We start from the raw sequence: 18367 nt of genomic DNA, 5'->3' as shown, positions 1-18367 counted from the left end.
TATTGAACAATATTAAATGCATAGCCAAATATTTAATTGGCACAAAAATCTAGGAAACATAGACCAATGATAATTAAGGTGCCACATCATCTATAACAACCTCTCTTCTAGAACCTTGTTCCCTTTCCAATGCTCCTTCTTAGCATATGCAATGAATCTGGACACAATTCCTTCAATCTCAGCAATAGGAATCTCGGGAAGATTCCTCATTCGTTCCTCCAAGTGGATGACCTGATCGAAAGCCTTGAGAAGCGTTGCATCCCATCCAGGTTCGAGTTCCTTGATTTTCTCAATCAGGAGCATAGTAGCGAACATCTGATCCCTTTGCTCATCTGTGATAATATTCTCATCTTTGCAAAAGATGACTTTAACTTTCTCTTCCAACTCTTGAAGATTCACATCTGTCTCATCTTCAATCCTTCTGCCAAGAATAGAACATAACACCTCAAACACCTTGTCCTGAATTGGATGGATGACCTCCTCAACTTGATTGCATTTGGTACTAATGTCTTCGAAAAGAACTTCCTTCATCTGGAGTAGGGTTGACCACTGGAGTAAATTATGAGCTCCTCCATCCATTATCTTTTCTTGTGCTAGGATCTTCCTTGGTGTTTGCCTGATTACTTGCAGAACAGGAATGATAACATCTCTAGTGTGGGCAAAGGCGGCTACTGTTATCATTAGGTTGTGGATGATCTCAAGGACCTGGATAGCTCGATGGGTGGTCTGCATCATTCTTGTTGCGAATCCAACGGCAACTGTATGGGATTTGTCAATCCAAGAGCTCATAAGCTGGACCAAGCTCTTAACACTTTCTACCTCACCAACTGATTCAAGGGGAAGTGCTTGCACAGGAGATACTGCTGGATCCTGACGTCCCAAAGGCTGATTGAGATGGCTAAAGTAGCCTCTCCAAGCACCGACCTCTGGCTCAAGCTTTCTATTCTTTTCCATTTCTTCTTTAAGCTTGTCTTTAAGTGCCTCAAATGAATCAGTTGCCTCATCCAGTGTCTGCTCGGCTGTGAGTGGACCAAGCTCAAATGTTTCTACATCATACTCTTCTACAAGGATTTCACCTTCATACTTGTCCACTGCCGGTGTAGCTATCTGTAACTTCCTGGACCCTGTCTCATCTCTGATCATCTTGGACATCTTGGTGGCCTTCTTCCTTTCTGTTACTCCCTGAGAATTTCCTACAAGGCACTCTAAGTCAATTACATTATCTTCACCTTCGATCACAATCACCCTTGTTAGCCTCTCCTTGAACCAATCTGGAATGGCGGATCTTGTCTCTCTAACTTGTATCTCTTTAGGCAATGGTTCTTCTTCTCGGAGAGGAGATGTCACTTCATCATTATTCTTGTCTTCATGTAGCTCATTATCTTGAGGAGATTGACTTGATGAATGTTGAGACGCTTGCCCTTCTTCGTGTGTATCATTTTGTACCATTGATTCCATAGATTCCTCAACTTCAGGTACCCTCTTCTCTTGTCCTACATTCTGACTTGTCCTTTTTTCATGTCGAGAAGATGTACCGGATGAGCGATCTCGATTGGCCTCTTGCTTCTTCTTGGAGGGTTCTCTTTTCTCGGGTCTTTCTTTCCTCTTTGCACCTCTAGGATGAGGATTGCCTTCACTTGCGCTTCGAAGATTACCTTCACTTGTGCTTCCAGGATGAGCATTGCCTTCACTTACACTTGCTCGTCCTTCCCCTGGTCTTTCCTCCAAAGTAAAAGTCATAGGTATGTTCTGTTCTCTCAACTTTTGATGTTGCACATCAACCCATCTGCGAGTACAAGACAAAACTGGAGCCATCAAAGCTTTTAAGTCAAAAACCTCAGGTTCATTCCAATCTATCTTCACTGCTTTGTCTTCTCGGTCATAAGATGATTGGAGATGTCTGCCACTGTCCTGAGCTTGATCAGCCACTCTGTAAACTTTGCATTTCCTGATGAGATCTAAAGGTAACCTGGAATGCATCTTTCTTTTCACTTCTAAATCATCTGTGAGATTCATCAAAAAGTCCTCTATCTGAAATTTGTGCTTGTACTTTCTACCAACTGTTTCTTCTATATATCCATAAGGATCAAAATTCTCCCTCAAGGCAAAGAATGAAAATGAATATAAGGCCAGCTCCTTCTCTGCGTCATCCATGGCTAGAGCATTAGGACATACCTCAACTGAATTCCCTAGTATGATAGGCACAGAAATTCCATTTCCATGCCTGTGTCTGAATGCCTTTGCATAAGCTGCCAACTGCCTAGTCACCTCAAGTAGCACTATCCTGTCTGTCGAATATCTTGGCAACATATAGGGAGGCGAAGGACACCCATGAACTCTAATATATGTAAATTTTTGGAATTGGATGAACCAAGCACCATACCTCTTCACAAGCTCCTGTGCATCTTGAGATAACCGGTTGTGAATCCCGCCTTGCAATGTCCTGGTGATGTTCATCGTGAAGGTATCATTGACTAACTTGTAATCACTTCCAGGTGGATGATGCAAATGGACATAAGAATCACAAACTCTGACCTCTCCGGGCCCTCTTCCGATCACTCCTCTGTGAGGTAGTCCTGCATATTCAAAACTCCTGATCAAGGCATATATGATGTACGAGCTCATGTGGAAGGATTTGGTAGCCTTCAGTCTTCTTAACTGCACGTCCAAGCAATGGCTAATAATTCTAGCCCAATGAATTGTTCCTTTTCCTTGAACTATCACTTGGATGAAGTAGAACATCCACTTCTCAAAATAGAAGGCTTGAGGAGCCCCTGTAACTCGATTGAGTAAAGTTATCAAATCTCTGTACTCCTCCTGGAAGTCGATCCTATGTGGTGTGCTGGGAATCTTGCTCAGGCGAGGACGACGTTTGAGTAACCAATTCTTATTGATGATGCTCAAGCAAGTGTCTGGATCATCTTCATACATAGACCTGGCTACTTCTAAGCTTTTGTAAATCATATCCCTATGTTCTGGAAGATGAAGAGCCTCACTTATAACCTCCTCTGAAAGGTAAGCCAAAGTGTTTCCTTCCTTGGACACGATTGATCTTGATTGTGGGTTATAATGGCGGGCGCACTCGATCATTAGCTCATGGCACTGGACTGCTGGAGGGAAACCGGCCGCCTTGATAATGCCACTTTCAATTATTCTCTTTGCGACAGGTGATGGCTTTCCAATGTAACGGACCTCTCGAAACTTCTTCACACTGAAGTTTCCCAAGTTGGTATCTCCGATGTTGCTTCATTTTGACACGATCTTGGTCTCCAATTCTTCATTCCTTTGATCTTCCTTCATGAGAGCTGGACGACCAATGGATGCTCCTATCTTTGGGGTCGCCATCTTGACACCTACACAACATTTCATAATGAGTAATATATTTTGCAATTTAAACATTTAGGAAACTTCATGATAAATCTTTGAATTATCATTTCCTAAATTTAACTACGCAATTTGAAATTCAAAATTTAAAATTTCAACGTTGGAACTAGGAAAATCAAGTCATACCTCCACTTGAGAATTAATTCTAAGATATGATGCAAAATTAGGAAAAATTGCTAGGCAAAATGAAGATTGAAGACTCCCTTTAGCAAAGTGCGCCTCCTTCTAGTCTTCGCAAGCATCAATTTACCACCTTTATCCTTCAATACTTGAGGAAAATTCGCTCCAACCTAGACCAGATTTCGCACCCCTTCTTGATCTTCCAAATCGCACTTGAAACAATAAGTGAATGATTTGAATAATGAAAACACACCCCAAATATATAGAGCGCTCACCATTTCAATCTCCCATAGGCCGACTTGGAAAATAGGCCAAAAATAAATAAAAATTAATAAAAGAATAAGGCCGACTTGCCAAAATATTAAAATAATACCCCAAAGCGCTCCATTTTTAAATTTAATTTAATAAAAAAATAATTTTAAATGCCTTTATAATTGAAATTTTCGATTTTTTTTTAAGGCTCAAAAATTAATTATTAAATGCTATGCGCTTTTATTAAATGTCAATTTAATTTTTAAAGTAGTTTGGAGTTTTAGTGAAATTGGCCTTTAATGTGATTTGGAGGACATTGGCGCCTAGGCATGGTAGAAATATCAATTTGTTAATAACCTCGCTCTGGTCCCTGGGAGAGGGACAAGAGCGCCTTTTCATTTTTTGGCCTTGTATTCCTTGCTTTCACGTTCAAAATCTCTTCCTGGACATCCAAAATGGGATTTTCATTTGGAACTTTGAGTTTGATTTATTCGATCCTTGGAAGGAGCTTGCCTTAAAGCATTTTCGCCCTGGTCCCTTGGTGAGGGACAGGAGCGATCTCACCCTTTGTCCTTGGTCTTTGTCTTTCAAATCGCCAATTCAAGTTTGGAGGTAAACAATGATCTTCATTCGTCCCTTCAGTGCATGCTCAACTCGTTTTCTTAAGGCAAAATAGACTATCCAAAGATTTTCGCCCTGGTCCTCCAGTGAAGGACAGGAGCGATTTTTACATTTGAGCCTAAGATTGTCAATTCTTGGGGGCAATTCCTTGTTCATCATCTTTCGAAAGATATTTCTCATCTTGTACAACCTTGTCTTGGCGTGATTCTAGGGGGGATTTGTTGATTTTATGAAAATCACCTTGGTCCTTCAGTGAAGGACAGGAGCGCCTTTTAGTTTATTGTACGAATTCTTGACCACATCGACCTCCAACTACCCTCAAGGCATAAAACGTGATTCTCCATTCTATCTCGAGTCCTGGAAACAAGAAATAATATTTCAAATGTTAAGTGTTTAGGCATACTTGAAGATTTCGCTCTGGTCCCTTGGAGAGGGACAGGAGCGCCCTAGCCCATTTTCATCGAATTTTGTGGTCCTTGCAACTCCATTCTTCCTTGAAGCATTTTTAAATATCACTCCAATCTTGTGCCTTGACCTGGATTCGTCCCAATTTGAGGAGGAAGGCTTGTTAATGTGTTTTTCGCCCTGGTCCCTTGGTGAGGGACAGGAGCGCCTTGGCAATTATGAGCCCACTTATGTTTTGCTAACTTTCAAAATTATCTTCAATGGACCGATTATGCCTTCCTTCATTCATCCCAAACATGAAACTTGCTTTACCTTTGCCAGAAATTTGCCTTGTGAGAAAATCGCTCTGGTCCCTTGGAGAGGGACAGGAGCATCCTTTGAAAATCGCTCTGGTTCCTTGAGGAGGGACAGGGCGCCTTTTGTTACTTAGGTTGATTTTCTTCATTGTGGCCCACTTAAGTTATATTCAACGGACAGAACACATTCCCCTTGACCTCTTCAAATTGTAAAATCACTTAAATCTTGCAAGGATAATGCAAATTTGGAATTCAAGCTCCGGTCCTTCAGTGAGGGACAGGAGTGCCTTTTAGTTTCAAGGCCAAATCTTTTCACTTTTCATCTCAAATTTCCTTTGCTGAGGAAGATATCATCTTTTTGCAATCCATGAACGAGAGCCCAAATCCAGAAAAGGTCCAAGAAGGTGTGTACAAAGAAAATCGCTCTGGTCCCTTGGTGAGGGACAGGAGCGAATTCATCTTGTTAGACAAAAGGTCCAACCTTTCACTGCTTTTAACTGAGTCTGGGTGCTCCATTATGCTCATTTCATTCTTCATTGTGTCCTTAATGCTTCAATTTGATCAACCAAGGCCAAAAATGACCAAAATAAATCATTTCGCCCTGGTCCTTCAGTGGAGGACAGGAGCGAATTTATCTTACTCCTTCAAATTTCATCATTTTCAAACCTTCAAAATCCTCAAAATCTTCAATTCACGTCCAATCATCTCCCCTGGAGACCCTGCACAAAACAATTTAAAGGAAGTTAGAGACAAATATGCACTAAATAACATTTTCGCCTTGGTCCCTGGGAGAGGGACAGGAGCGATTTCACCTTTATAAGCCAAAATATCCATAATTTAAATCTTCAATCACTTCACCAGGCAGGGTTAGATCATCTTCAAGGCCAGGGACCAGTTAGCAAGCCTTCAAAAATTTGGTCAAAATTTATCCAGACAAAAAATGTACAATTCCATCATCAAAATGCTAACACTTAGACATAGCTTGAATTTGCCTCAAAATCCTGATTAGACCTAACCTGAGACATACTTGACTTTCTGACAGGCTCATCCTACTTCAAAAATTGCAATCTTCGGGAGGATGCTTAATAATCTTCAAAATTTGACTGGACTCGGCTTGAAAATATCCAAAAGAAACCCCTAAGGCTTAACCCTAGTCCAAACAACTCACTCACTTACTCAAAACCCTAAAAGCAGAGAGAAGAACAGGCAAAACAGAAGCAAAAAAGAGGGGGTCCCCATTTTAATGGGGCGATGTGTGAAATGGTCACAACAAAGTGCTAAGACATAATTCATTGTTCAATTGTTGGTGATTTTTTGTCTACTCTTGCAAGTTAGCATGGTTTCTTGGCTCTCCTTAGAATAGGTTTTAATTTCCAAGTTGTTAGATTGGATGAAGGATTTAATAGAGTTGCAATGTGGAAAAATGTGTTCATACTTTTGATAATTGGACGATTTTCAGTTATCATGCAAAGTTAGCTTGAACCAGTAAATGAAATTTAACTTCTATTGCTTTATTCATTGTTCAAAATGTTGGTGAATGCAAGTGATATGAAAATCTTTTGGTTTCCTTAAAAGATTGCACCATGCTTGAGTAGTTAATTAATTTGGCGAAGCAAGAATTGGTTTTTTATTCCACCTTTGCAATTTTTGTCTCCAAAGGTCATAGGATTAGCTTAAGATTAGAAGTCGCTTCCTAAACCCTCATCCTTTTGCCTTTTTTTCCAAGTCTTAGTAGAAGTAAGATTGAAAAGAGCTTATTGCAAAATTATTTCAAAAAAGAAGGTGGTTTCAAGTGTCAACAATCAGCAGAATCCTTTGATTGATTCACTCCTCGAACAATTGTGTAAGTCCCCCTTGATATTACCAGCATATCACAACAAACCAACTAAGACTATCCCCATTGAATCCAGAACCTTGGAGTCGTCTTTGTGATCACACAAACCGTCTGTTTAGGTCAAAGAAGATTTTGATCAAGAGAGAATAGGATATCTCTAGGATTCTGAGTTGCGCGTGCAAAAAAAAAACACACCAACAAAAAACTACAATAGTTTGCGCTAAATAGATTTTATGTTTAATCTTGGCCATTGATCTTAAATCAATTCAGGCCAGTGCTTTGTAATAAGGGTGCCTATATAAACCCTCCTCTCAATTGTAAAGGGATATTTTCTGAGAAATTGTTGTAATTAATTAATAATACTTCTTAAGTGATAAGACATAATTCATTGTTCAATTGTTGGTGAATTATTAGCAACAACTGGGTTCCTACTCTATCTCAATTGCAGCATCATCTTTGCCATCAAAATCATGGTAATGACTCCTCATGATCATCCTCATCCTCAACCATGAACTCCAATCCAAGGCCTCGTACTTTGTTTCAACTGCACCCACCTCAACTTGTTTCTCAAATTCAACAAACTTATCTTCTATATACATGGAGTTCTCATCAAAAGTAGTCAAATCACTATATGAATCAATGTTCAATTCAACTACCACATGACTAATTAAGCCCTCCACCTTTATTGAGAACAAGCAAAGATTGTATTGAACAAAGACAAAGGCATTGAAGCACTTTTGTGTCCACCTATTATGCTCCTTCATGTCTTTTGTTACCTACTACTACTTGGGTGATTGTCCCTCTAATAGCTAGTGGTAAAGTGAAGAGCCTCCCCTCAAAAAGATTGTATCCCTAAAACTCTTTCCTATTTAGATCACTAACCTCAACCTTAGGTAACATCTATGAAATGCAAGTTAAGAAGTCTTCCATAACCTCTCCACCAACTTCCTTGAAGTCCCCCAAGAAGAAAAAATCAGGATTTAAGTAGTACCCTAGTTCAAGTTTCTCACCTCTACTGAATGCAACATCACGTTACATTGAAAAAAATTGAGTTTGTTTGCAATTGTCAATATTGCCTTCTCTTTTGCTTGTACCTTCCTTCATAATCCTAGCTCCCAATAATCCTAAATCATAGGCAATCATTAATCAAACAATGCAAAGTAATCAATTCTCAATTGATTGTACTTCACTACCAAGCCCCTCCCTAAATCAACAATAGTTAATTCATCAATCTATCCCTCAATGACAGGTGGTTAACTATATAGTCGACTATTAGAGCCACTCCTCGATCAATGTAGAAACCAAATAGTTAATTCACCACCTTATTCCAAACCACTGCAAACCTAACTAACAAACCACACACCCATCTTTTTTCAATCCTAACCATCTAGCATAAAGTACAAAAACACCCATCTATGCTACTTCTATACTAACATATCAATCTATCAAGATGGGGAACATTACATCTTTACTCACAAACATCTAGTTCAAAGGTGTTATCAAAATATGAATTCTCTATGCATTGATCAATTTCGTAACAAACTTGACAGTATTTGTTTGCAAAAAGTCCTTCTACTTGGTGTGCTCCCTCATGAAACTAAGTACATAAGGACAATTCTAGATATTTTTAGTAATATTCTTGGTGTTTTCCATCATGAACTTCATCCAATCAAGTTTGCCTATGTCCTCCAAGAGATAATCAAGGCAATGCATAACACAAGGTGTTCAAAGAAGTGATGGGTGCCTTTTCTCAAGTAGTCCTCTTCAGCCACACACATTTTCGCATTATTTTTCACAACTTGAAGCACATCCTCTATGCACTCTAGTACAACCTCCTCAATCATTAGACTCAATTTCTTCACATTCTTGAATATACTTAAGGCGTTGATGGACTTCAAGAATACGATTTAACCACTTGAAGCAAGTAAAATATTGGTGAGTGAGTGATTCATTCTAACTATCCACCCACATAACAGTATGTTACATCCATACTTGCACCAAGACTTTGATAGTAAGTTATATTCATATTTGTGCCAAAATTTCTTCTACTCTTTCAAAACTAATTGTGAATTTGTTGTTGCCTTTTTAAGCAATGCCCCACATGATGACCTCAAAAGAAAAAAAATTAAAACCAAAGTTCTAAATATAGAATGCCAAAAACCCTAAATTAATTTGAATAGAATGGATGCAAAACAAATCTAAAAACGGAATTATTACAATAATAAAGAAATGCACAAGAAATCCAATGGTAATGCTGAAAAAAAAGGTTCAAAAACATACCTAAAGAATTTGAAAAAATATATCTTCATCAATCCCTACAATAACAAGATCAAAGAGATCAAATGCAGTTGTGGGTGACAGAGAAGTGACCAACACAATTAAAAAAACATGTTTTCAGCTTTTTTCACCATTGACAATGCATCTTTAGAGCACATGCCTTGTTTTTGCCACATTTAGATGTGCATAGTATGAGTAAATGAATTTGCAGCAAGTACTCATCAAGCTTCCAGATTACTCATCAATTACCACAAACACATAGCCAATGAGCCAAGTGCGAGTTGCTCAATTGTCTTATCAACTTATAAGAAAAAGGAGTGCTCATCAAGTATTGATACCCTAGATTAAATTATGCTGTTTTTGGCACCACAATAATATATACTTCAATGTAGTGAACAGCCTATATCGGTAAGGGTTGGTAAATGCATTAACAGTTGCCAATTTGAGATTTAATACTCCAACTAAAGATTTTGGTGGTCATTGCTAGAGGAAGCACAAACACATAGCTTGTACATGATGATTAGAGGAACGTATGGCGGAGAAACAGTTGTAGCATTTTATCAAATGGATGCAAAAATGGCAGCAACAACTTTTAAGTGGCTTCAAGTGGCACGTGTTATTGAAATCCATAGATGCCTGGCACAAAGTCAAAAATGTTAAGACTTTGTGCAATTCATTGGAGGGGATGATTTTGGAGGTCAGGATAGAGAATGTTGTCCAAATTGTTAAGGGCAATGCAACAACATTTATAGCCGTAGGTATACTTATTCAGAAAAGGCATCCCACAATTTGTTGGAATCCTTGTGCTGCATATTGCTTTGATTCAATGCTTGACAACATTGGGAAGACTGGATCGATCAAAAGTGCAATCGCAAATGATAGGTCAATTCCCAACTTATATATAATCACACTTAGGTCCTTGGTTTGATAAGAAAACACATGAATGGCAAGAAGCGAATGCGATTTGAAGTGACAATTTGCCACCAACTTCCTCAATGTGTAGAACATTGTAGAAAACAATTCATTTTCTCAAGGATCGCTTGGATGGATACTCTATGTTCCCAAAAAAAGTAAGCAAAGAAGGCCACAAACATTTTTTATGAAAAAGCTAAGGAATACAAGGTAAGTAACAACTTTTTTGTAGTAATGATGCAGTTAATAAGGTAATGAGAGGACTTTTCAATTATTACTTTCTTGATATTCCATACCAGATGTGTATTTTCCGAAGGATTGTGTACTTTTCGATGTTCCTTGCATTAAAATTTAAGTTAACAGTTTTCTAATAATAAAAAATGTAAGTTACAATTTTCTAATTGTTAAAAAAAAAAATTCAATTTTTAAGTTTTGGTCAAGGTTTCGTGTTTGGGGGATAGGGATGGCATGTCAATGGGTTATCTCTATGAGGCTATAGATAGGGCAAAAGAGACCATTTTGCATTACTATGGTGGTAACAAAAGAAAATATTAAATCATTTGGTGCATCATTTCTCTAACGTGTTTAAGGTTGATGAGGACATCATAGCAAGCCTTACTTCATGCATGGAGAGGATGGCAACAAATGAAGACATCAAAGGCCAAATTTTAGATGAGTCGGAGGTCTAAACAAGTGTCGAGGGCCTCTTTTCTTCACCTCACGCCATTTAAAGAAGGGAATCCAGCAGCCAAGTGTAAGAAAAATCTCTTTTAGTTTTTAGCTTATAATAGAAACTTGAAAGCTTTTAGTTTTGAACCTTTTACTTAATACTTAGATTTACAATCGTTATAAACGTTGTATTTAAATATTTGTGGAGGGAGATTTATGGTGCCAGCATACCAAATCTTTAGAGATGAGCTATCTATGTTTTGTCACAACTCTATAGTGCTTCTGGGTGTGAACATACTTGGACGCAATTTGAGAGAATTCACACAGAGAAGAGAAACAAATTGAATCAAGAGCACCTCAATGAGCTTGTCACCATTCAGTACAACCATCACCTTTGAATCAAAAAGTTGAAGGGTCCTTCTTAGTATGCCATCAACTTAGATGACATCGATCCATTTGCTGATTGGATTTCCAAAGTACATGTTGTAGTTACTGATGAAGATTTCACTGAATTGGAGAGAGAAGCAGCAGCATCAGAGGCAGTGAAGAAAGATATTTGGGGTATCATTCCCTCATGTAGATTCCAATTTACCTTCTACTTGAAAGCTCGAAAATACTGGTGCTTGGAAGGGGAAGAAGAGGATGTAGATTGTATTTGGCTGTTTATAACAAATTTTAACAGTTTAACAACTATTAATGTATTGTTTGACTTTAAAACTTCAAAAATTAAAATTTCAAGAGCTTGGGGATCATGACATGTAAACTTGCATTACAGTAAATGATAATTGAAATAGACTTATGTATTCGCTAGATGCGTTAAACTCTTTTTTGTGTAAATATGTTGTTTTTTTGTCAAGACTTGAGTCCAAGTGAAAATTTCAGGCTGCCAAGTCCGAGTTTTCCAACTATGTACCTCCCTACTTTTTAAGTAAAATTTTCTTTTATTGGAACGAAGTGTCACAGCATGAAAGCTTTTGCTGCTACACTTAGTAATAGCTTGGATAATATACAAAGCATTGAAATTTGAAATATTTTTACAAGTTCAAATGGACATCAGAAATAAATTCTATCTCAAGTGACCCAGAACAGAATAAAGCAAAACATGCAATTTACCATATAGCTCTAACTTCGAAGAAATACAGATTGTAGTACCAGCTCAAATCTAAAGCCTTAAAATATCCAGATCAACAATGGTTATCCTCTCATTCCAACAAAATGTTCATTTCGACTAAACTTTTTATTGCATACCTAATGTGTGTACTTCTAAATGAATAGACAAGGTTATTTTATCCATTTATCATCAATATTTGATTGTAATATGCTACTTAATATTCAAAAATAAGGGTACTACAAGAGGATATGAGCTCTACTTTTCCCTTGGACACTAAACTTTGTTTGTTTGGAGCATTGAAGTATGAAGGCACTTTGTCAACATAAAATTTAAAATTACCAAATAACAATTATATAACAATCAATGGTTCAATGATAAAATCTTCTTCTAAAGCAACTAACATGAAAAAGTACACAATTCTTAGGAAAATAGTCATCTAATATAGAATGTCAAGCAAATGATCGTTAGACATTCCTCTCCTTACCTTATAAACTGCATCATTGTCACAATGTGGCGTTGCAGATACAATCTCTATTGTTTCATTTGCCGACTCATGTGAACAATGAGCCAGATTTTCTATAGATGGAAAATCAGTCTCAAAAGAAGTGTCTTTATCAGATTTTTCATATGCTATGAATGGTGGGCTCTGTTCTAATTGTCTAGCATTCATATCCTTGTCAAGACTATTTTCTGAAGATCTAGTAATACATGTAACAAACAGACCACTTTCACTTGGCTTGGTATTGACATCATGATTAACAGTGGACCCAACAGCATGCTTCAGGATGATCTGTGCTTTTCCCATACTATCACTCTGCTGACCTTTGGTATTAACAACCCTGTTATGTAACCCCCGATCACCTGAATCTGAAAAGGAAGCCATAGCTATGGAAACATGAACTCCATCATCTTTCTCGTCATCAGATCCCGCAACCTTCACTTCTAGTTTTGAAAGGGTAAATCCCATCTCTTCAGAAGGATGTCCAAGCTTGTCTCGTGCAGGTAAGATTGAACATTTCTTTTTACCTGTAATTCTTTTACTATCTTCAGATTCAAATACATCAGCAGAGCATAGACCAAACGGAGGTGTTCTACTTTCCATTACAAAAAGGCCAACATCTGCAAAGGCATCTTCCATGTAATTATCATCTAAATCATCCAAACAAGAATCGTCAACTTCATCCATAGGCCCAGAGGAGAAATCTGAAAATTTGTCCAGGCCGCACATTTCTCGTGCTTGTTTAAGTTTAATGGCAGCTTCCAGTATTTCAGAAGAACCAATGCTTTCAGATAACCTGCAGGTTTCTAGTAAGTCTGAAATAACTACTGCTTCAGCTGCTGCTACAGTAAGTCCAATTGCAGCATCTATATCACTTGTTTTATTTCTCAATTGCCCCTCCCTCTTATCAAGTAGCTCTTGTTTTCCACTTTGTTGTTGTAATGTCTTCTGGTCACTTCCCATAACAATCTGCTGAGGGACAAAAGTTTCAGTGTTTGATGTATCACATGCAGAACACAGTATTGTTTTACTGTCCAATACTTCAGATTTTGTAGCAAAAAAGGTGGCACTACAATCAACAGCACAAATGGTACTTTTTGTATTATCTCCTTGTTGGATATTTTCAGGGACATATAGCTCAGTACAGGGTGTACATTCATCTTGAGTTGGGATTTTTTTTCCAGGAAAAACATTAACACGCATCAGATCCTCAGTCGCATCTTTCCGATTCCCGGTTTCTCGTTGGGAACAGAGACTTTGATTTATGCCACTAACAAACTCTGGCTTGTCCAGGGTTACATTGCAGTGATGTTTTTCTTGTAAAGGACCAACAATAGCTTTCGTTGCAGAAAGTTCCACATCATTATCTGAGGACAGAGATAGATAAAAAGCTAGTTCCTGCAACTAATGAAATACACATTTATAAATAAACCCAAACAAGAAAATGATAACACAATTAACAAAAAGTCCATAAAAAATATACTTAAAGTTAATATTGATATAATTGAAAAATGTATAGCAAGGCTCCTTGATAGCCATTACACTACATGAACATAGCTTATTCCAGGATTTAACTACTCATTTAGCTGCCCAACAAGAGGCAAATAAATTGGTGCCATTTAAATATATCCATTCAATATGTGAACATTTGTCTGCATAAATATGAAAACATCAAGTTCTTTGCTATCCTTTGCTCCAAATCAAAGGTAATGATAAAGAAAGTATGAATGATTCTGGACATAAACATCCTTTGAGGAATATGAATATCACAGTGATAATTTAATGAAATTCTTAAGTTCAAGCCACTGCTGTATCTATTGGAAGTCAGAGAAAATATTTTGATTTCTAAATGAAGGTTTTAGCTGTAACCACAGATATTCTACTGAGTTGTGCTACTGTTGGAAAGCAATAGCCCAAACAACTAAATTAACCTTTTCTGTTGTAATTTGGACATCTTGGAGATCAGCCTCAATGGAAAGTTGGAAACTGCCAAAAAGAATGAATAACTAAATAAACCTTATCCAACAGCATCTTTCACTCTTATTAAATTCATCAAAAAAACAAAAATACAATAAATGCAGCAAAGAAAGCCAGATAATGTTCTGTAAAACTTCCAGACAAGAGACACCACTGAAGCTTGACATAGAATACACTAGCCATGGTAACGAGTCACAACCTTCCTCTTCAATCACTACATTTATCCAATATCTTTGAAGATATCATCTGGAGAAGAGCATACAGTTATATTGCATCATATCATTGCTCATCTATATTGAGTTTTTAGCTCAATGTGAACATGTTGAGAGTGGTTCAAGTTATTCTACTTTGCATTTTACTTTTAGTTAAAAAGGGAAACTCTTTTATTTAACTAATTTAGTCTACTAAAGTGTAGATATACATTAATGATTGCAGTGACTAGGACTGGATAAACCCTGGCCTGTTTTTTTATGTTTTCCTTGCCTGACAATAGAGATGATAATATTGTTTTCGAATTTGTTAACTGAACCCCAACTGGCTTTATTTGAGTCTGATGTGAGTAACTTTTGCTATATTTGCCTTTATTTGCTTACACATATAAGCCAACCTGGATTCTGTGTGATGTAATTGCAAATAATTTCCAGATATAACCAGATTTAGGAGCAGCTTACTGCATTTATGAAGAATAATTAGTATTATGAGGCAGACAGTACGCACAGCTGGAGTCAACACTGGCATTCATGACTCAAACGCTTTGAACAATCAAAAAAGAAATGAGCAAGATTATATCTACATAGCTCTTCACCATATATCACAATCTTTTTATGAGATTGGAATTGTTGTTATCTGTAATGCCCCGCCAGGAAACCCCAAAGGGATAAGCCAAAATACAAGAATAGAGTGTAATAATTTTTATTTTTTTTAAGTTACACCACATTAAGATACAACAAGATATCAAAGATTCAGAATTACATAGCGGAAGACATCAACTAACACCTAAAGAGTTTCCCAACGAGATTACTTAATTTTCACAATTCACTTAACTTACACAATTAATCCAATAAGCTGATTACCTTAATAACGAGATAATTCTTAATTAGGATAATTTCTTTCAAAAGATGGAAATATAAATCACAAGCAAAGACTCATCCATTAAGATCTATTCATAATCTTCATTCAAACTTTTCATTTAAAATTACAAGCCCTACATCTAATATCCTAACACACTAGAATTTCATCATAAACATAAGAGATCTTTTCCAGCATACTTAATTTCCTTAACAACAACTGAATATATTCCATCACTCTAAGTTACATCTTTCATATTCCAATTTATTGCATTTTAAAAGACGATTGCATACATGCATCTACGATAAATCTCATCTAAACCACTTATGCATTTGATCAAAATGGCATTCGAGAAAGGACTTAATATAAGCATTAAAAGTTAATTCCATCTTATCCACTTATACATTCTAACATAAGCTATTCATACATGATAAAGCTGAATAAAGGAAACATAAGAGAATAACATCACATAACACCAAAATGATCTCGGAGTTCACCCCTAAAGGGCTACATGTCCGGGTTTGCTCAACTGCAAGACCCCTCTGATAATTAATAAGTTAAGAATACATGAGGTTACACCATTACAATCCGGCCATCAAGGCGAAACATAAACAATATACAAACGACCACATCGGTCAATTAATACATAAACGATCCTTGAAAAGGAAAGGATCCAGCTGAACTTAATCAAAGCTAATACAAAGGTCCAGAAGAGCATCCATAAGACTGAGTCTTCACCACACAAGGTCTAACATGAAAACGATACTCACAAGGGCATACACAAAAGGACGACCCACAAAGGTACTCCTAACAGGACAAAATGACAACACACTAGCGAACATAGGGACAAGTGTCATCACACAACCTGGTACGGTTACCATGGTAGGTCTTCATAGGTCTCGGCCCCATACATTGGGTTACCCTGTCAACCTAATCCGAGCCTCTGGCCCATCCAAGCCTCATGTGGACCCACACATCCTCTCGTGAAGACAAGGATGGTGGTTTGCCATTTCATGCCTTCCCACAACATGTCGGGTCTATGTTAGCACTCGTCCCATGTGTGAGGCACATTATCTTACTTAGAGATTACATTCTAATCTACTGTTAGGTTATCACTTATTAGACTCACTTTTGATGGGTTACCCAACAGCCACTTTGGGCGCGGCCCCCAATCGAAAGCCACTTTCCCATACGACACTAGACTATACTCAGACGAACTCAAAACCCAAGGAATACACATGATCAGACGAACGGAGTTCAAGAAGGAGGGAACAACTATCTGGTCAAACACGACTCATCATTCGACACCCACACAAAGGATATGACCAACTATGACACCACCACAATACAACAGTCAACTCGGAATCGAGGACTGAAACAGGTACCCCAAATCATTCCATACGACAGGGACCTATCAAACAAAACACGACTTGCCATTACATAATCAAAAGCGAATACAGAAATTAAACTCGCATAGGCAATAATCGGAAAAGACAATATTTTCTCAAATTGATTTAAGCATTAACAGTTGATCCAATTCTCTGATTGATCTAAGTTTTCAAAATGCATTGACGGGAAATCACCGTTACCAGGTGAGTACAATACCACAATTAGCAATAGTACCATTGTCTATTTCTCAAACAAAGGGAAAAATATAAATTAACCATTCATTTTACTAAATGAGAATATCAGTAATTAAACAATTTTCCCAAATGATACTTAACTAAATTTCCAAAAGCACATCGTTTAAATTCATAATGTCCAAGGGTTAAATATTCATTTCTAACATTTTCAGATGGCCTATGACATTAAAATCTTCAAACAATATATATTCGTGAATAAAGTATGTTTTAACTCAAAAAGATTCTCCAGTATAACAATATTTCATCTTCCCAAAATATACACAATTAAAAAAATTAAGTCTTGCATAATAATCTACTAAAAATTCATCAACATATATACATTTATGCCATATTGCTCATCATTAATAACTTAATTAAAAATTTTCATTAAATAATATTAAAATATTATAGTTTTTTTTTTGATAAAAAAAAATACATAAAAAAAAAAACATTTTTAAAAAAACAAATTTAAAAAAAAACACCATTTAACATGGGGGGCGGCGAAGGCCGAGCCCACCTCCCAACGCGGGGGTTGGGCGAGCCAAACCCCAGCCGCAGGCGAATCCCGCGCGGGCGGCGCCACTACGGTGGACGCAGGTTCCGCGGCGCCCTGCGGCCACCGCAGTGCACCTACGACCGCCGCAAGCAGCACACAGGTGCGGGTAACTAAGGGAAAGGGGGACGAGGAGGCAGGTGGAGCTCCGCTCCCCGCCCTCCAAACCCCAACCAAAGTAAAACATTAATAATCACGCACAGTTCGATATTTTTATTTTTATTTTTTTTTAAACCACAAACAAAATCTGTTTTATAAATTTCGGTTAAATAAGATCCGGTTTCACTAAAATATGTTTTGGGTATCATAATTTCTTTTGATGGTATTCATTCTATCCAACCACAAATGGGATACCAAACCACCCAAGCAAAGAAATGTGGAATAACAAAACCTCAAATAAAATTTCCAGCCAAACTCATAATGGGCCAAAGAGGGAACTATTTTTACCACAATGATGCAACCAAATTGTTTTCTTGAAGATCATAAGCAAATAAGCATAGATCTAAACCCATAAGTCCAAAACTAAAACTAAAATTCAATTTTAACAGATTAGATCTTTAACAACCAGCATTTTGTTTTCTACCAACAGAATATATTTCCATGGCAACAAGGAAGAACAGTTAAGGTAATTCCTACCTTCATACGCATTCCTGAAAGAGCTGAAGGAGAGCCCACCTGTCAGATCCAGAATAACTCCTTCCTCCCAAAACCCCCAAATTTCAATCCAAAAATATTTTCCAACCAACATTTTTCCAAAAACATCCATC

The 18367-nt window shown here is 37.3% G+C and overlaps 1 protein-coding gene across 9 annotated transcripts in view; it reads right to left on the bottom strand.

The window, feature by feature from the left end:
* Positions 1–18367, bottom strand: part of LOC131031267 (uncharacterized) — a 183793-nt gene that overhangs the window by 87247 nt on the left and 78179 nt on the right. For 8 of the 9 annotated variants that reach the window (XM_059209689.1, XM_059209688.1, XM_059209686.1 and 5 more), the window contains one exon: positions 12366–13784. In XM_059209689.1, the coding sequence (XP_059065672.1) occupies positions 12366–13784 (1419 nt within the window). The remainder of the gene's footprint in view (positions 1–12365; positions 13785–18367) is intronic. The other variant, XM_059209683.1, reaches the window with a different exon arrangement.

The sequence above is a fragment of the Cryptomeria japonica genome, chromosome 8 (assembly GCF_030272615.1).
Source record: "Cryptomeria japonica chromosome 8, Sugi_1.0, whole genome shotgun sequence".
Lineage (NCBI taxonomy): Eukaryota > Viridiplantae > Streptophyta > Pinopsida > Cupressales > Cupressaceae > Cryptomeria > Cryptomeria japonica.
Note: the sequence above shows the minus strand (reverse complement) of the source record. Positions and strands in the feature narration are given on the sequence as shown.